This window comes from Asparagus officinalis, chromosome 8 (genome assembly GCF_001876935.1).
Source record: "Asparagus officinalis chromosome 8, Aspof.V1, whole genome shotgun sequence".
Taxonomy (NCBI): Eukaryota; Viridiplantae; Streptophyta; class Magnoliopsida; order Asparagales; family Asparagaceae; genus Asparagus; species Asparagus officinalis.
In genome coordinates, this window is record NC_033801.1 from 118,447,237 (window position 1) to 118,468,267 (window position 21,031).

The window sequence follows — 21,031 nt, forward strand, 5'->3', positions numbered from 1 at the left end:
ATTATTGCAGATATTGTATTATTCTAAGTCTTTAAGCTAAACTTTTGGATGTTGTTTGACATTGGATAAATATGAATTATTTTGTTAAAATACAATCAAGATGAGTGCATAATATGTATAAATCATTTTTAAACTATATTTTATGATTTTCTAAAACTAGAGAGTAATCGTTTTGACAGAGCAATTAGTAGTTGGGAAGATGTAAAAAGAGTACAACATCTGATTTTGAAATTAATCACATAATTTATATTTTCTTTCTTGATTGAATTTGCACATTCTAACTTAGAAAATTCTAGAAAAAAAGTTCTTGAATATCTATAATACTCGATTGCCAGATAAACAATAGGTGGAAGTAAATAACATGTGGAAGTGATTTGTTTTATAACTGAACGAAATCCTTAACTAGATAAAACCTACCATTTTTCTGTGATGAATTCAAGAATTTACTTTTTTCATTAATAAAGATAGACTTTTCCATATTGGTCCCTTACATCATTAATATTTTGAAATTATACATTCAAAATATTAATTAATCTTAAATCATTAATATTTTAAGGGTTTAAACATCACTATTTCTCTAGAAGACAAATTGTTAAAATCACACATGGAAATATCCAAAAAATATTATATATCATGCTAATTATAAAGTTTTATGCAACAATGTTATAGTAAATAAATAAACTTAAAATAAATAATTATGATATTTGACCATGTGCAAGTGCATTTCACCTAGTTATTATTATTATTTTAAGTTTAGTGGTTATATCATATATTTTTCTTCAAATATTCTTGAAATACAGAATAAACCTGCCTTTTCCTGCAAATCTCCACCTTCAAGAGAATCATCGACTCAGCCAGCAAATCAATCAAAAAACCCCAATACTCATTGGGGGGGAAAAGCATGGCAAACCCTAGAAGACAAGGTCTACAATCTCAACCCCAAAGCCCAAACCCCCCTCTCCTCCCTCTCTCCTCCTCCTCCTCCTCCTCTGATCAACCCCAAACCTCATCAATCCTCACTTCAGTCTCTCTCTTCCTCAAGAGACCCCAAGCCTTCCCTTTTCTCCTCTCAATCTTCGTTCTCCTCACTTGGCTCTCTCTTAGACTTCAGCGGCCTCCTCAGACTCCGTCGTATTCTTCATCTTCTCAGTTTCGGGATTCGAGATTGAGTAGGAGTTTGGATTTGGATGCTAATTTGGTGAGGTTTAATGCTGTGGAGATCCCTTCTGGGATTGCGAAGGATAAGAGAGGTTGGCTGGTTGATCCTGTTAGCTTGGCGCTGGAGAATGGGATTCACGGTGAGTTTTTTGAGAACTGGTTTTTTTGTTGTTTTGATGAATTGAAGTGATTTGGATACGACCCATGTGATAGAATTTGTTAATTCGGTAAAATTTTTAGAGAACCCAAAAGTTTAATAGAAGTTCAGGGTCATCTGCTATAATTTTGTATATTAGAGTCTTAGACTAAGTACAGTTGCTTTTTTTTTTCAAGTCAGACAAACTATATTATATTTTTGAGAACTGGGTTTTTGTTGTTGTGATGAATTGAAGTGATTTATATATGACCCATGTGATCAGAATTTGTTAATTTGGTGAAAGTTTTAGAGAACCTTTAATAGAAGCTCATTTCACAATCATTTTGTATGTTTTGTATATTGCAGTAAGTACATTATAGTTTCATAAGAACTAGATAATGTGATTCATGGGTCATTGGATGTAAGTTATTTGAAGAATTGGATTATTGTCAATTTCAGCAAAAATTGAGTAGCAATTTTGACGTGGCTGCTAATTTGGCGAGGTTTAGCGTTGTAGAGACCCCTTCTGGGATTGCAAAGGTAGGAGAGGGTTTCTGGTTGACCCTGTCAGCTTGGCGCTAGATCATGGGATTCATAGTGGGTTATTGAGGATTTGGGTGTTTTTAGGTTTTTTAGTTACGTTGATGAATTGAATTGATTAAGGTGATATACCTAATTTAGTAAAATTTGTAGAGAACTCAGATCTTAATCATGTTATGGTTAGTGGTGTTTGATGGAATGCTTGTTTTCAAATATCATTTGTATATTAGTACAGCTACATTATGATCATCTCTTGATGGTTTTGAGTCTTTTTGACAAGGTTTTCTTCGTAATAATGCTAGAGAAATGGATTCATAGCGAGTCTTCCATAGGAACTGAGTTTTTGTTAATTTGTGGAATTGAAATGATTTAGTCATGACCCATGTTTTATACAACACCAGAAGAAAGAATGGGGAAGGCATGAATTAGCACAAGAATAAAAAAAGCATAAAATGATCTCTCTTTTATAAATGAGGATTTCTTTCTTTACTAATTTCATTTTCATTTCTTAAAATTCTTACCAAGAATGCTTATTGCCTTCAGTAAAACACTAATCCTCACCCATGGGATTCAACACTGATTCGCATTTTTTCTTTGCATCAATGGAGATGGACAACATGAATTGTATGCTATGCAAGTGGAATGAACACAATACTATTAACTGGACAATGAACTGGAAATATGAATATTAGTTGTTAGGAATTTCACCCTTCTATTTTTATTAGGTTCTTTGCCCCTTTATTTTAAGATATTTTATTGAGATCCAATAGCCTATGACCAGAAATGAATAAAGTATATTTTTACTGTATTTCACGAATACCGCATACCGCATAACAAGCCAATGCCTAGTTCTCCAGCATCTTCTATTATATGAAATGGCTAATATCCAATTAGGAATTGATAATACACTTTTCTATAACCTACTGTATGATTATTATAATTTTATGTCCCGACATGATTGAATCAATCTATTGCTAAATAACTTGTAACAGGGGGAGCAAGATTTTGTGCTTCAGTTCATGTAGGCGAGATTCGACCAGGAAAAATGAGGGGAAATCACCGGCATCATACTTGCAACGAGACATTTGTCATTTGGGGTGCTGAGACAAAGTTCAGAGTATTTTACTGTGACAATATCTTTCTGCTTAAATAACACTTAAATACCTTATAGTTTTTATGACTTTGTACTTATATACGCTATCTTTTCTTTTTCTTCTCATTTAAATACCCTTTTTTTTAAAGCTGTATGCTCCAGTGACTTTCTACTTACGACAATTAAATGTTGGAATATTCCCATAAATTATTAGAATATTCTCCTAAAAATTTCCATGTGACTTGCACATAATAAAATTTGGTTAATTATATCCGTAAACTTAGTTAAATCAACGAAAAGCGGGAGTAAAGCGTAACTTTTAAGGAAAACTGAGTAAATAAGGTTGAAGATGGGTTATTAGTTGAAACTACCAACTTTAGGGGTATAATTGATCAATTTTTATCATGTGCAGATCACATGGAAACTTTATGGGGAATATTTCAATGTTCAACAGTAATATTCCAATGTTTAGCTAACAGAAGGTAGTCATGTGCTAGTTCAAAAAACAATAGGGTACTTAAATGTCAAAGGAAAGAAGGCATGGTAGGTAAGTACGAGTCATGCAAACTATAGGTACTTAAGTGATATTTAACCTATTGTTCTTTTGAAATTTGTAAGTGGCAATCTAACTTTCATCTTTTAATGAAAAATTTCATGTATACACAGCTCGAGAATCCTAGTATGGAAGGCAAGGGTTATGCTGAAGTGATCGTTGGTGCAGATGAGGTTGCTGTTGCTGTGAGTCCTGCTGGAACTGCACATGCTTTGATTAATGTGGATCATATCAAGACTACTTTCTTGTTGGGATGTCAGGACTCTGTGATCAATATCAGCTCAACTACTGAATACAAAATCTGGAAAGATTTATGAAACGTCTTGGATATTTGGGATTAGAAAGGTAGGTGCTATAATGAGATCGACTTTGTATAGAGTGGTAATTTTCGAGTTTTCTTGACGAGATTGACATTGGCTTTTAGAGAAGAATGTAGATATAATTTTCGATTCGTTTTTGGGTCAGTTAGGCCCTGATCTGTATTACAAAGTTGACTCTTGGAGAATGGGAACGTTGTCTGCAGTTTTTTGTGCATTCGAAATTTGTTGTACAGATGACTACGAAAGATGAAGAATATGTTTTTGTTGGAAAGAAGTGTTTGGCTTGAAATAATGGACATGAATGTGTTGTCGACTCTAAAATTTGCAAATCATAGAACCCCAAAGCTTAATATTTCTCCAGCTTTCGAAAGGAGTACAAAGTAAGTATGGTACAAGTCAGAGAATATTTCCTAGCTTATTTCTTCTCCTTTATAGTTATTCCGCATTAATTTCAGTCCATCTTCTTTTTTCTCTGATAATTAGATTGAGGGTGATTCCGAAGTTCAGATGGCTTACACATGCAGCTGCCGTTACCAACATTTACGGTCTCAGAGTTCGAACACCTGTGAGTTTCATCATCTCTCTTTGTTCATGTTTATTTCGTTTGTCTATAACTGCAGACGAAGGGTTTAGGCTTGTTGGAAATTTTGGTGTCTGCTGTTGATTATAAACTTCGTTAGTGCCAGATGATTTGAATCTAGTTATCTTACTATCACAAGGTAATGACGAAAAAACCAACTGTAGTGGTTCTGTGTGCTTAAGTAACATGTGCACACAAACTAACTTGGGTTGATTTTCTAGCCATATGATACATGATCATATTTGGACATACGAGCTAATATCCGAGTTTGTTTACAAAACGCTGCGAACTTGTAAATCATTCATCAAAACTCAAAATAACGGGTCTACCTTCCAATTCATTGAGTAACCTAATATGATAAACAAGCTAGGAAAGATTATAGGACATTGAAAAAATCAAAAAAAGCTAGAAAAGATAAAAGGAAATCGAGAAGATATAGAAGGAGTGGCTACTTACTAACATCCAAACATGGTAGGCCTCTGAGTATTTGTACTCCTAAGGGCAAATGTACCTGAACCCTTCAGATCAAGTTCTCTATGTTGATCTTTTCCGTATACATTATTCTGAGTGAAAAATATGAAAATAAAAGACAAGAAAATTCAAAGCATTACTGCATCTAAACTAAGCCTGTTCTCAACGATTTGAAATTATTTAGGTTGATTTTAGGAGATTTCACTTATAGATAATCATTAGTTCAACAATGCTATTTCATATACCTGCAAACTGAGAAGGGGGGGTGATGTTTTAAGAAAATTATATAATGATTGATATCTTGTTTATAAAGGACATTGAACACACTATTGCAAAGCTTTTTAGAAAACTTAAACAACATTCATTTCCTTTGCTAGTGTTTTGATATACATTATCATTGTACTATTTGCAGGGAATTCATTCGGTGAATCTGAAACCTCAAATCTATTGAAATTTGTGCAGTCATCGAAAACTGATAGGGAAGTAAATGAGAGAACCAATGAACCATTGACATTCTTTTTGCAAATGCATTTCATGAAGAGAAAATCTTGGGAGAATAATAGATCCCCATACACTGGAGATATTCCTAGCTTAAGTCATGTCCCACGTATTGTGTACATTTATAAGACCAGTGTGAATAAATCAGTTTAAATTAATGTATGCTTGGAATAATATTAACAAACATGCTTGATTGAAAAATGCATATATTTGTATTTAAGAGAAGCATATGAATAAGTTCAGAAAGATTTCCGAGCAAGCTAAATTAGCTAATTAGTAAATTGAATCTAAATTTGGCACTGCTTGTTCATGGCCCTATCTGATTAGCATCTGGAGAATAGAGAACATGATGAACATAATGTTGACCAAGAGAAAAGAGAAGATGCAAGCTTTGTATCTTTTAGGGTTATTTGCATTGCACCCCCAAAGTTTATAATCTTTTTTAACTTCGACAGCTGAGGTTCTATTTCGACAATTTGAAAACCCCAAACAGGGAAAAAAAAAATCTTTAATTAATGTTGCTCAAGAATATCAACAAAGAAGAGTGAATATGAAACCAATTTTCTTAACCTTTTTTTTTTTTGGTGTTTGGGGAAAGTGAGGAGCAAAGATGGGGTTTGTATCAATTTGAAATTCCGGGGTATCAAATTATTAAAAAGAAACTTCAGGATAACAAAGTGCGGAAAGGGTGAAGCTTTCGGGGTATTAAAGTGCAAATGGCTATCTTTTAAGCAAACATAGGTGCTTGCAAATATGGTAAATAAAATACAAAGGAGCACTGCTGTGCAATATCCTATTCATGCACCCATTTGAGTAATGTATGCATATCAATTTGTTGCATCCCCTTCTTTTATAGACTTATGCTTTAACTAACGACTAATAGTATAAGAAAAAGGAAGATACAAATAGGGATATGCTTCTCAAACTCTTCCTCCACAATTTCTCAAAAGAGACCATCACTTTCCAACCAATAATAAGTATTACATAGCGTAGATGAAGGAGAAAGAGATCTCTAAGGAAGTGTAGACATACGTGAAGAAGGAGAATGCGACATTGCCCAAATTCTCACTCAACCTGCAAAATTAAAATTATGGCTGAAACTGTGCACTAAACGTGAAAGCAAAGGAGAAGAGCTACAATATAGGTCCAAGTTAGCCCAATAATTGTTAACTTGTCCAATTGAGCCACGGGCTTTTAGTTCTTAGTTGGTCCTTGGTTCCAACGGAATCACTAAGACCCTAATGAATGCCCCCTTCATCATTTATTAATGTGGAGATGAAGAGTATGCAGTAAATTGCACTTAGAGGTTGTTTACTATGTTGTAAATTACAACTGAAATGTAGTTGTAAATTTTTAATTTCAAAAATAGGTTATAGGTGTAGAAACGGCGAAAACGGCGAAAAAGTACAGGAAAAACGAAGATGGAGACATTTTGAGTGCTGGCTGGTCGACCGTGGGCTTAGGTCCGGTCAACCGGAAACGTGCACGGAACAGGGTCTTATAATCATGTTCTAGCCGGTCGACCGACCATGTATGTGCGGTCGACCAAAGATGTGATCCGGTCGACCATCCATGTCTGTGCGGTCAACCGAAGATGTGCTGGATTACATGGTAGAATTTCGATCTTTTGGTCGGTCGACCGAAACATCATGTCCGATCGTCCGGATTGCGGTTATGGGCCTGATTGGTTTTTTCCAGTTGGTTTTGAATTCCTATTTGATATAAATAGGAACATGACATTTCTAGGGTTCGTGTGAGACGTTTTTAGCAGACTTTGAGAGAGAAATTGTGAGGGATTTGAGAGCTTGTTTGAGAGTTTTATTTGTGAGATTTTGTGTGATAGTAAACCTGTTTGTACTCTCTTTCTCCATATTAGTGAAATCTCTCCCCTCCTTGCCCCGTGGACGTAGGCACATTGCCGAACCACGTAAAATCTAGTCATGCATTGTTTGGTTCTTGTTTTACCTATTGGTTGTGATTCTATCTCGTTTGTGTTCGTGCTTTTTTGGTTCTGCTGCGCACAACAAGTGGTATCAGAGCTTCGGGTTTTGGCTTGGGGTTCGTTTGTAGGATTCTCTGCAGAATTCTTGTTTGAAGAGATCAGGTTATCAACATGGGTGAAGCAAGTATATCGGGATCGTCTCTTTCGAAGGCGATACAGGCTTTGAGCATCAATAACACTAAAATTGATGTTCAAAAGTTTGATGGCAAGATAAACTTCGGTTTGTGGAGGTGTCAGGTGATGGATGCGTTGGATGCTCAGAATTTGGAGGAGACTTTTGAATTACAAGAGAAACCCGCTGATATGGAGGAGAAGGTTTGGAAGAAGGTTAACAGCAAAGCATGTGAGGTTATTAGGTCATGCTTGACGCCGGATTTGATCTATGATGTAATGAACAAGACGTTGGTGAAACGATTGTGGGAAACACTCAATGACAAGCACTTGACGAAGAGCATTGAGAATCAGCTTCATTTGAAGAAAATGTTTTATCAATTCAAGATGAAGAGGGGAGTTTCCATTAGAGAGCATGTCAATAACTTTACAAAGTTGCTGTCAGATATGGCTAATATGGATATCATGATAAAGGGTGAAGACAAGGCAATGTTGTTATTGTGTTCGTTGTCAGAGGATGATTATGGTACTTTTGTCCTTACTATGATCAATGATAGAACCACTGTCAACCACAAGAAGGTGACATCAATATTGGTGAATTATGAGTTGAGGAAGAGTGATAGTGAACCCTCCGAGAAGGCATCGAGAGATGCATTGGCAGTGAGAGGCCGTAGTCCAAAACGTCGTCCATTCAATCGCTCAAAGTCGAAGTAGAGAGGTGGCCATAAAAGTGTTGGTAGGAATCAATGTGCTTTCTTTTGCAAATAAGATGGACATTGGAAAAAGGAATGCCCAAAGTTAAAAGATCGAGCAGGGAAGAATAAGGGGAAAGTCGTACAAACTTCATAGGTGAATGTTGCCAAAGCTAGTGGCGACAATTCAAATTTAGATTCTTCGGGCTACTCATGTCCAGCACAATCGTCAGTTTGCTATGTCGACTCTACGAAGTGGATGTTGGATTCGGGTGCAACATATCATATTTACCCTAGGAGGGATTGGTTCTCCAGCTTTGAGAAGTTGGAAAGAGGGGATGTCGTGGTTATGGGTAATAATCATGTATGCCATATTGATGGTATTGGAACAGTTCGAATCAAGATGTGTGACGGGGTCACTAGGGAGCTGAAGGAAGTGAGATTCGTTCCGCAGTTAACAAAGAATATCATTTTACTTAGAACTTTGGAGGCAGCAGGCTATAGGGTGATCTTGGAGAATACAACTCTGAAGGTCACAAAGGTGTCTATGGTGGTGATGAGAGGTGTCAGGGAAAACAACATTTACTACTTGAAGGGAATGACAGTAACAGGAGGTTTGGTAGCTTTAATTATCACAGAGGAGGATATTACCAGCTTATGGCATATGAGATTGGGACACACTGATGATAAGTCCCTGCAGATATTGGCGAAACAGGGGCTGTTGAAAGGTGCAAAGACCTGCAAGATAGAGTTGTGTGAGCATTGTGTACTTAGGAAAAATACAAAAGTGAAATTTGACACCACAATTCACAACACCCAAGGTATATTGGATTACATTCACATAGATATTTGGGGTCATTCCAAACACACATCGCTTGGTGGGGCTAATTATTTTATCACTTTTATTGATGATTATTCCAGAAAGGATTAGGTATACCCTATAAAGCATAAACATGAGGTCCTGGATATATTTGTGGAGTGGAAGAAGAAATTGAAGTTGCAGACAGGCAGAAATGATGGTGAGTACAAGAGTGATCCATTTCTATAGTTTAGCGGGATCACGGTATTAGGTGATACTTCACAGTTAGGGAGACATCGGAACAAAACGGGGTGACCGAGAGATTGAACCGTACATTGCTGGAGAAGGTGCGTTGTATGCTCTCACAGAGTGGATTGGCTAGATCCTTTTGGGCCGAGGCGTTGGTTTATGCAAGTCATCTCGTGAATAGGTTGTCGTGCACTGTGATACATGGAAAGACTCCTATGGAGCTATGGTCCGGATCGGTGGCTAGTGATTATGAGTTACTTCAGATTTTCAGGTGTCCAGCTTACTATCATGTGAATGATGAAAAATTAAATCCGAGGGCTAGAAAAGCAATCTTTGTGGGTTTTAGAGATGGAGTTAAAGGCTTCAAGTTGTGGGATCCACAAGACAAGAAGATAATTATTAGCAGAGATGTCACTTTGATGAGGCATATATGATAAGGCCTCAAGTCCCTCAGCAGATGGAGGAAGGCCAAACTAGCAGGATATCGCATGAGGTGAAGGCTGATGTGACTCCACAGACTTTAGATAGCATTGTATCCATTGAGGCTCCTACATAGGTGACACTGAGAGGAAACATGATGACAGATAGACAGATGGAGGATACAATGGATATTGGGGCTTAAGGACATGATCATATTCAGGAGTCCATTGCAGCTAATAGACCAAGAAGGGTTATTCGTCGGCCAGCTAGATATGATGAAGTGATGGTTGCATATGCTTTATCAGTTGAGGTCGTTGATGATTTGGTTCCTTCTACATATAAGGAAGCAGAGTCAACCTATGATTCAATCAGGTGGAGGGAAGCTATGGAGGAGGAGATGCACTCTCTTCAGAAGAACGACACTTGGAGACTTGCAAAGCTACCGAAGGATAAGAAAGCTATTGGATGCAAGTGGGTATATGCAAAGAAATAAGGATCTTCTAATGGGAATATTCGGTACAAGCCAGATTGGTTACCAAAGGATATGCCCAGCTTGGAGGGCATAGATTATAACGAGGTATTCTCACCGGTCGTGAAGCATTCGTCGATAAGGATACTATTAGCATTGGTGGCACAACTGGATTTAGATTTGGTTCAGATGGATGTGAAGACAACCTTTCTACATGGAGACTTAGAAGAGAAAATCTATATGACACAACCTATGGGGTTTAGAGCTGCAGGCAATGAAGATTTGGTGTGCAAACTGAAGAAGTCTCTTTATGGATTGAAGCAATCGCCGCGATAATTGTACAAGAGATTCGACAGTTTTATGATTGGCCAAGGGTATAAGAGGAGCCCATATGACCCGTGTGTTTACATGCACAAGCTACAGAATGGCGAGTATATTTATTTATTATTATATGTTGACGGTATGCTCATTACTTCCAGGAATACTTCAACTATTAGAAAGTTGAAAAAGGAGATGTCATCCGAATTTGAGATGAAGGATCTTGGAGAAGCAAATAATATATTGGGTATGGAGATTGAGAGAGACAGGGTGAAGGGGAGGTTAAAGTTGACACAGATGAGCTACTTGTAGAAGATGCTGAAGAAATTTAATTTTGATGGCAATGCCAAGATAGTGAGTACTCCATTGGCTCTCCACTTTAAGCTTTCAGCTAAGATGTCATCTGTTTCAGTTGAGGATTATGAGTACATGTTAAAAGTTCCATATGCCAGTACGGTGGGTATCTTGATGTATGCTATGGTGTGTACAAGGCCAGATTTATCACAGGCCGTGAGCATGATGTCTAAGTACATGCACGACCCCAAGAAGGGTCATTGGGAGGCCGTGAAGTGGATTCTACGGTATATCAAATGTACTATGGATATTAGTTTGGTATTTGAGAAAAACGGGTAGGATTGTGTTGGATATGTGGATTCGGATTATGTTGGGGATCTTGACAAGAACCGATCTACTACTGGATATGTATTTGCACTAGCAGGAGCACCGGCGTATTAGAGATGTACACTTTAGTCTAAAGTGGCTCTTTCTACTATGGAGGCAAAGTATATGCCGTTGATTGAAACTGTGAAGGAAGCTTTATGGTTGCATGAGTTATTGAATGACTTGGGGATTGCACAGGATACCATCAGTGTAAAGTGTGATAGTATGCCAGCTATCTATTTGGTAAAGAACCAGTTGTATCATGCCCGAACAAAGCACATTGATGTCAGGTTCTATTTTGTACGAGATGTCTTGGATGATGAAGACATTATATTAGAGAAGATACACACAAAGGTCAATTCGGCGGATATATTGACCAAAGTTGTCACTGGAGTGAAATTTTGTCATTGTTTAGAATTGTTGAACATTCTTCGCTGTTGAGGGTCTTTGGAGGCTATTTAGATGAACTGCGTGAGGCTTGATTCCTTAGGTAAGAGGATACGTAGGCAATCAGTTTGATGAGTTGATACTGACATGGTGGAGATTATTTACATTCTCATTTGGGTTCTCGACTTGTTGTGGATTGAGTCCATTGTTGTGGATTGACTCCACTTCGTACTGGACGCAACAAGTAGGATGATTGGTATCGGGGTCGGCTCAGTTTTTGGAAAAACTTCACCGAAGTGGAGATTTGTAGAAACGGCGAAAGAGTACTAGAAAAACGAAGCTGGAGACATTTTGAGTGCTGGCCGGTCGACCGTAGGCTTAGGCCCGGTCGATCGGAAACGTGCACGGAACAGGGTCTTATAATCATGTTCTGGCTGATCGACCGACCATGTATGTGCGGTCGACCGAAGATGTGATCCGGTCGACCGACCATGTCTGTGCGGTCGACCGAAGATGTGTTGGATTACAGGGTAGACTTTCGATCTTCTGGCCGGTCGACCAAAACATCATGTCTGGTCGACCGGATTGCGGTTATGGGCTTGGTTGGTTTTTCCAAGTTGGTTTTGGATTCCTATTTGATATAAATAGGAACATGACATTTCTAGGATTTGTGAGAGACGTTTTTTAGCAGATTTTGAGAGAGAAATTGTGAGGGATTTGAGAGCTTGTTTGAGGGTTTTATTTGTGAGATTTTGAGTGATTGTAAACCATATTTGTACTCTCTTTATCCCTGTTAGTGAAATCTCTCTCCTCCTTGCCCCGTGGACGTAGGCACATTGCCGAACCACGTAAAATCTGTGTCTTGCATTGTTTGGTTCTTGTTTTACCTATTAGTTATGATTCTATCTCGTTTGTGTTCAATTCATAGATATTTTTTGATCGGCAAAGTGTTCCTGTATGCTCATTCTCTTTCATGGTTTTACTTAAATTATTTTAAGCTTTCTGATTTGGTTCTATGAAGCACATCATGTTTCAATTTTACCCTCTTGACGAGTTACTAGTAAAGGAATAATTCATAGATATTTTTTGATCGGCAAAGTGTTCCTGTATGCTCATTCTTTTTCATAGTTTTACTTAAATTATAGGCAATTTATTATGTTTTTATATTAACTTAAATCCTTTAGATTTGAGAGTTTCTCTCTATCGTTTCACCTTATTATTATTTTTTCTATAGCAACTGGCACTATTATCAACAGATAACTTACACCGTCATAACAAAAAATTATCTAGCAATATGATAATTCACTTAAGGGCTTGAAATTGTTGTGAACTCATAATAATAATAATAATAATAATAAACACTTGTTTCTTCTTCATTTTTTCTTATTTTATTTAGTTTTTGAAATATGTTACTAATGAATATCCAAATGAGATGATTAAGGGAAAAACTAGCATGGAAAAAAGGGGTCCAACTATTCACACTCCCAAACAGTAACTTCGGGGGTGTGTGAGGACTAAATTGCCCTTCTCCCAAATCAAACCATGCCAAGTCCAAAAAGGCATTTTCGGCAATCCAACTCCCAAAGTTACTGTTTGGGAGTGGATATAGCAAACATGGGAAAAAAACCACATTAAATTCTACCGTACCATTTCACTTATTTTGGCATACTCATTAACTTAACATAGCCAAGAAGTCTGTTACAATCATGTTTGGGATAACTTCTAGCAGTAGAATGATAAGTTTCATCAGGGAAATATTGGCTAATAGTTCACACTCATGACCTAAGTAGTGCAGCAAAATGAAGAATTTTTGAATTAACATAGTAATCTCACCCTGCACACCAAAGAATATAATTAACAATCTTATTATCTGCACTACCACCACCTACCAAAGGTATGTGTTGCTTCTTTAACTTAGTTTCGTCCAATGATTGATGGTTTTCTTTCAAATGTTTATGTTCGTCTTTTTAGTTTCCTCCAATAACTTACAATTTTTTTTCCCTCACCAGCATCATATCATTATATCATTATATCATTTATAGGATTACAAGGGCAACTCTGCGATGTGTTCTGATATATTGTTGGATAGCGGATTCCTAATCTATTTTGGTAACATGAGGTTATTAGGATTCCTAATCTATTTTGGTAACATGAGGTTATTAGGATTCCTAATCTATTTTGGTAACATGAGGTTATTAGGATTCCTAATCTATTTTGGTAATATGTTATTAGGATTCCTAATTTGATTTAGCTTTTGGTTTAGAATTCCTAGTATGTTTATGATTTTAGGATTTCTATATATATGGAACAATTGGAAGAGAGAATTTGGAGAAGAAAATTGAGGATATTTGGAGCACAGAAAAGAGGTATTTTCTGAGCTATTTGTTTAGGATTTTGTTTGGAGAGATTAAGAGCTTGTTGGTGAGAATAGTTTATTCCTTCGAGTGATTTGTAATCTCAGTTTGTACTCTTTCTCTATTAGTGAAAACTCCATCCTCTTTCTTGCCCCGTGTACGTAGGCAATTTGCCGAACCACGTAAATCTCTTGTGTTATTTGGTGATTGTGCTTGTTTATTTGGTTGTGACTCTCTTGTTTGGATTGTGTGTGATTCGACCGCTTCCGCGCCGCGCACAACAATTGGTATCAGAGCTTCGGGTTCGGCTTGAGGCTTGTTTGAAGGATTCTCTGAAAGGATTCTTATTTGAAGAGTTAGATCGACAACATGGGTGAAGCAAGCACAACGGGATCATCTCTTACGAAAATGATACATAGTTTGAGCATCAATAACATGAAGATCGATGTTCCGAAGTTTGATGGCAAGATCAATTTTGGTTTGTGGAGGTACCAAGTGATGGATGCATTGGACGCTCAAAACTTGGAAGAGACTCTTGAGTTACAAGAGAAACCTACTGATATGGAAGAAAAGGTTTGGAAGAAGATGAATAGTAGGACGTGTGGAGTTATTCGGTCATGCTTGACGCTAGATCTTATTTATGATATGATGAACGAGACGTCGGAGAAGAAGATGTGGGAAACACTCAATGAAAAGTATCTTACTAAGAGCATTGAGAATCGGCTTCACTTGAAGAAGAGGTTTTATCAGTTCAAGATGAAGAGGGGAGTTTCCATTAGGGAGCATGTTAACAACTTCACGAAGCTACTTTCAGACATGGCCAATGTGGATATTATGGTTGAGGATAAAGACAAGGCGATGCTACTTTTGTGTTCGTTGCCCAATGATGATTATGGTACCTTTATTCTCACTATGATTAATGGAAAAACTACTGTAAGCTATAAGGAGGTGACCTCAGCGTTGGTGAATTATGAGTTGAGGAAGAGTGTTGATGAGTCCTCCGAGAAGGCATCGGGAGATGCATTAGTAGTTCAAGGCCGTGGTTCAAACCAAAACAGAAGGTCGCGGTCTAGAGGTGCACATCGTGGGGATTCGTAGGAATCAGTATGTTTTTTGTAAAGAGGATGGACATTGGAAAGCTGAATGCCCAAAGTTAGATCGAGCTGAGAAGAATAAGGAGAAAGTTGTACAAGCTTCAGAGGTGAATGTTGTCAAGACTGGTGGTAACAATTCGGATTCGGATTCTTCAGGCTATTCGTTATCCGTACTACCATCAGTTTGTGATGCCGACTCTATGAAGTGGATGTTAGATTCGGGTACTTCTTACTACATTTGCCCTAGGAGGGATTGGTTCTCCAGCTTTCAGAAGTTGGAAAGAGAGGATATCGTGCTCATGGGTAATGGACATGCATGCTCTATTGATGGTATTGGTACTATTCGGATTAGGATGAGTGATGGGATGATGCGAGAGTTGGATGATGTGAGGTTCGTTCCGCAATTGAAGATGAACATCATTTCACTTGGAGCTTTGGAGACAGCAGGTTATAGGGTGACCTTGATGGACGCACGCTTGAAGGTCACATTAGGGTCCATGATTGTGATGAAGGGCGTTAGAAAGAGCAATTTGTATTATTTTCTTGGATGCACGGTGATTGATAGGGAGCTGACGACTTTATCAGATTCGGCTAGACTGTGACGTTGTTTGATGCTGCGTTATTTGATTGGTAATGCCGTATATAGGTTATTGAGGAGTGTTTTGACCTGCAGTTTGAAGTCCTGTGAACCCATTGGTATGAGAAGGAAGACCGATGTGGAGTTTGGCACTTCTATCCATCATTCGAGGGGTCTTCTGAGGGGTGTTCATTCAGGCATTCGAGGGCCTTCCACGAGAGCATCATTGGGAGGTAATAGGTATGTGGTTTTCGCAGTTGAGGATTGCTCTAGGCATTGGTGGGTTACAACCAAGTCCCGTTGGTGTGAAGTCCTAGAAGCCCGCAACAGATGGAGGAAGTGTGTTGATAAAAAGGTAACCCGACGTTCTGTTTATGATAGGGGTTCTTTCTTGCGTTTGTGCCAAGCTCACGGCAATAGGAGATACTTATTGGTGTGGAAACTTTAAGGCGACATGATGAGATTGCAGATTTGGGGAGCTGTTCCTTTCTGGAGGAGGATAGGCATTTGATGTAGAGTATTGGCATTGGTTTTGGAGCTTCGACATATTTGGGTCATCTCAGTCATAGGTTGCCGACTGCTGCATGTAGAGATATGGGATCTGGTGGAGCTGCTTCAGATTTTGGGTTACGTCGGATGTTTGGCTACCCAACACTTGATCACATCGTGGATGTGAGATTTGATCCGATAGCACATTTAGGATTCAGAGACGTGTTTGATTATCAGGTATTGGCTTCTGACTTTGTTCTGAGCAGATATGTCACGTTTTATTGGCTTCTGACTTTGTTCTGAGCAGATATGTCACGTTTGACTCTCGGCAGGTGGAGAGTGGTGATCGGATCTTTGGGACATCGCAGCGGGTGGAGAGTGATGCTACTCCACGTTGGGTGGAGACTCCGGATCATATTGTACCATTTGGGATTCCAGCTGATGTGACACAGATTCGGAATCGTGTTGATTTGGATGCAGATGATAGGTTGATTGATTCGAGTACAGCTGATAGATGTAGTCTGGATATGGCCATTGGTTCATCACAGGTGGAGATGTTTGGATTATTTTAGTTTGGGACCATTGGAGGTGCTATCAGCCGTAGACTTGATCGTGATGTTGGAGAAGGGTTGCGAACTCTTCTAGTGGATTGAGGCCTTTGGAGGCCGTTTAGGTGAACTACGTGAAGACTTGATTCCTTGGGCAAGAGGATACGTAGGCAGTCATTTATGATGCAGCCGGTTTGGTGAGTTGATACCGACATTTGGAGTTTGTTCGCATTCTCGTTTGGGTTCTCGACTTATTGTGGATTGAGTCCGTTGTCGTGGATTTGTTCCACTTCGTATTGGACGCAACAAGTGAGACGTTTGGTTGGTATTGATGTCGGCTCAGTTTTGGGAAAACTTCGCCGAGGTAGAGAATTGTTGGATAGCGAATTCCTAATCTATTTTGGTAACATGAGGTTATTAGGATTCTTAATCTATTTTGGTAATATGTTATTAGGATTCCTAATTTGATTTGGCTTTTGGTTTAGAATTCCTAGTATGTTTATGATTTTAGGATTTCTATATATATAGAACAATTGGAAGAGAGAATTTGGAGAAGAAAATTGGGGATATTTGGAGCACAGAAAAGAGGTATTTTCTGAGCTATTTGTTTAGGGTTTTGTTTGGAGAGATTAAGAGCTTGTTGGTGAGAATAGTTTGTTCATTCGAGTGATTTGTAATCTCAGTTTGTACTCTTTCTCTATTAGTGAAAACTCCATCCCCTTTCTTGCCCCGTGGACGTAGGTAATTTGCCGAACCACGTAAATCTCTTGTGTTATTTGGTGATTGTGCTTATTTATTTGGTTGTGATCTCTCTTGTTTGGATTGTATGTGATTCGACCGCTTCCGCGCCACGCACAACATATATTTCTCAAGTGTAAGCCTCCTCCATCGTATTTCTTATTCCTAGTTTCAATCATGTGTATTTATTATTTCCATTTTTCAATCATGCAATTTTATAGAATTCAACGTGCAAAAAACAACGTTGTCAATGATGAACATGTGATATGGATGGGCTACAACTTAATCTTCAATCTCGGATCTCTCGTTACATGGGAGCACCCCTTAACCATTGGTGGAGCGTCCAGAACTACTTGTGTTGTGTTCACAAACTACCATGAATATTAGAGGCTTTAGATCATAATACAATAAACTATTTTATTCGAGAAATACCAAATTAATGGTTTTGTTATAAAAAAATCCGAATGCATTAATGGTTTTGTTAAAAAGTCCAACATAACCTCGACCAACAAAAAAACGCTTAACCTACGTTGGCATGTTAGAGTACAGTTATAACTCTGAAACATCACTCTAACTTCAGAGCTTTGCCGTAGTAAAAACCTAAAGGGGACTGCATTAGTTACAGCCTTTAGTTTCTTCTTCTTCCTATTTTTTTAATACAAATAAAGGTTACTACCTAATATTTCTAATAATAACTTCGTTCTTAACACGTAATTAATAAGGTCAATAAGCCAGATTTGCAACTTCTAATTCTTGTAGATGATAAGCAATAAAATAAAAGTGAATGCTTTCTATATACGGGACACAGGCACCCAAGTGGACTATTATGGATAACTCTACATGACAACCATTTGAGTATACATATCCATTTGTTACATCACTTTCTCTATCTAATCTTTATTCTTTAACCGGCAACTGTTTGTATACGAGAAAAGAGAAGGTGCAACTAGGGGTGGCAATTTATGACCCGACCCATCAACCCGACCCGACCCGACCCGTTTATAATGGGTATGGGTCAATTTATAAGGGTCGGGTCATAAAAGGGTCAACCCAAATTTACCCATTTATTAAATGGGTCAATTCGGGTTACCTATTGACCCGTATAACAAAAATCACGACCCGTGTAACAACCCTTCGTTCCCTCACTCCCTCATAAATGCGCCGCTCTAGAGAACGAAAAAAAAAACCGCAGAGAGAAAGAAAAGCCCTAGATCGCATCACGAAGCTCGAGCGGCGAGCGGCGGCGAGCGGCGGAGGCGAGCGGCAGCGAGCGGAGGCAAGCGGCAGTGATCGGCGAGCGGCAGCGATCCTCGAACCATAGTTCCTCTCTCTCCTCTCGAGCGCTCGAGTTCTCCTCTCTCCGTCGAGCAGCCATAGTTCCTCCTCCCTCTCTCCGATCGAGCTAATCACTGGATTTTGGGTACACTCTTAGCTAGGGCTTTTTGATCTTGCGTTCTATGGATTTTGGGTACACTCTTAGCTAGGGCTTTTTGATCTTGCGTTCTATCAATTTTGGGGTTTTTTTCATCCTGTCTTCTTTCAATTTTGGGATTTTCTATCTATTTAATCATGGCTATTTTGTATATGCTTGATTTCTGTATATGCTTGCTTTCTGTTTGCTCACTTACCTTTCTTAAGTTTTAGGTGGTTATGGAATAAGAAAAAGCTTAAGCTTGTTAATTATGGCTATTAATCATGGCTATTCTGGATTTTCTATCTATTTTGGGATTTTCTATCTATTTAATCATGGCTATTCTGGATTTTCCCCTATTTATTGTGTGTTTTATGAACCCTCATTGTCATTCAATGTTTCTGCTTGACTATCAAGCAACTTATGTTTGGTAGGCAGATGAAATTGCTTTTCACTAATTTTTTTATTTCATTTTTTATTTGCGGCATGATGTTATGAACCCTTATTGTTGTGTAATGCTTCGTTATAAAGATATGAACCTATCTCAATCATTCTATCCCCCCTCTCTTTTCCACATTATCCTCTCTTTTTGCAAAAACTTTATTCCAGCCGGCTCATAAACCTGACTCAAGTTATTGATACACTCAGGTACTAATGTACTAAGATACTTATTTATGACTATTACAATTTTTAAAAGTAACACGTATTTTTCTACATTTCTCATACTGTAGTGATCTAAATCCTATGTACAGATCCATGTTTACTTTCCACACACAGTTGACTGCTTGCTCTGATAGCACTTGTTGAGTAATATTGTGTATTTTTCTGCATCTCATACTGTACAATTAAAATTCTACAGATCTAGTTAACTCAGAAGTGTCTCTAGTTGGTCCCTAATTAATTGTGGTGAGGAAGAATGCATCACAAGAAGCCAAGTGTAATCTGCGACTCAAGGTTTGATTTCATTGTTTCTTTTCTTTTTAATTTGTGCAAGTGTGTAGTTTCTTTCATGCATCACCCAGTAACAACAAGCGATCTTCCAATTCCTGGCTCTTTTTCTTCCTCACCCTTTCAAATTTTTGCATGAAGGGATGAGTTCATGATTCTAGATATTATTTTTTTGTTTTACAAACAAATGGTAGATTTCTAATTTAATCGTTCATTATGCACCTATGCCTATGTAATGTTGTATCCGTGCATGCATGTTGAAGTTTCAGTGATTCAATTTTTGAATTTGCTCTGTACTCTTTAACTTTCTGTTTTTCACTAATGATTGTTACTAATTTTTTTTTATTTCCTTCATAGATTTTACACCTTGTGCTTCTAGCAAATAAAATATATCCACATCTTTATACTATATATATTACATTGACATCCACATATACATATTATATGCATTAGATTTCCATTATTATAAAAGAATGATCCTTTCATCGCTACTTATCATTCAACCTCATGAGATACAATTGCCAGGAACCTTGCAGCCGTTATCTACCATAACATATCAAGCAAGAGTTTATGAAGCATTTCTGCAACGTTTGCACTTTCCCTTCTTCAAAATTCTCTTCTCAATCTTTGCAGGCAACAGAGGATCCAGCCGCACTGCACTAAACTGGGAATCACACTCCGTCATTGTCCTTGCCACCGCCAAGGGCATCACCTTCACTCCGAGAATGAATTTTTTGACTCAAATTTGGAGATTTGGAGATGGGTCGGTTAATTTTTTTGTAAATTGTAATTACATTTTTTGTAAATTAGGAAATGGGACAATTAAATTTTTTGTAAACTGTAATTGCATTTTTTTTGTAAATTTGGAAATGGACTATGATAATGGCAATCAAATTCCTAACTATTTTGTTGTAAACTTGTGTATATTCTCTTTATTTACTTTTGTTAAATTCTTTGTTGCTAGTTCTTAGTTTAACTTATTCTGTGTCTAAAGAGCTGCATCGATGTATTTTTGTTTGTTGATATTTGTAATTCGTTGAAGTACATTTAAATACTGAATATGTCTTTGAAATAACTTCATGTTGTAAGTAGTGATAGTTTTTGTCTAAGGAGTTTGCAAGAAGTGTTTTTTTGTGTATGTATAAAATTTTTTAATAGTTATGTGTGTTAGGATATGTCTTGTACTTGATAAACGGGTTATTCGGGTTATATGGGTCGGGTCGGGTAACCCGTTTAATAATTGGGTCGGGTAACATTGACCCATTTATTAAACGGGTCGGGTCGGGTTACACTTATATGGGTCGGGTCAAATTTTATATGGGTCGGGTCGGGTCGGGTCGACCCGTTTGCCACCCCTAGGTGCAACCGAGAATGCTTCTTAAGCTCTTAGTCGACAATAAATAAGTGCCGAATATG

General features: G+C 37.8%; 1 protein-coding gene across 1 annotated transcript; it reads left to right on the top strand.

Moving 5' to 3' along the window:
* On the top strand, window positions 831-5,605 carry LOC109822181. Its single transcript, XM_020388342.1, has 5 exons — window positions 831-1,298; window positions 2,827-2,951; window positions 3,594-4,180; window positions 4,284-4,365; window positions 5,264-5,605. Exons 1-3 carry the CDS (start codon window positions 902-904, stop codon window positions 3,795-3,797), a joined length of 726 nt encoding a protein of 241 aa, XP_020243931.1. The 5' UTR covers window positions 831-901; the 3' UTR covers window positions 3,798-4,180; window positions 4,284-4,365; window positions 5,264-5,605.

What these genes read in the sequence shown, in the direction of transcription:
- LOC109822181 (XM_020388342.1), top strand. Translation starts at nt 902, where the DNA reads ATGGCAAACCCTAGAAGACAAGGTCTACAATCTCAACCCCAAAGCCCA. An exon ending in GCTGGAGAATGGGATTCACG is followed by an intron (nt 1,299 to 2,826) that starts GTGAGTTTTTTG and finishes AACTTGTAACAG; the next exon opens with GGGGAGCAAGATTTTGTGCT. An exon ending in GTGCTGAGACAAAGTTCAGA is followed by an intron (nt 2,952 to 3,593) that starts GTATTTTACTGT and finishes ATGTATACACAG; the next exon opens with CTCGAGAATCCTAGTATGGA.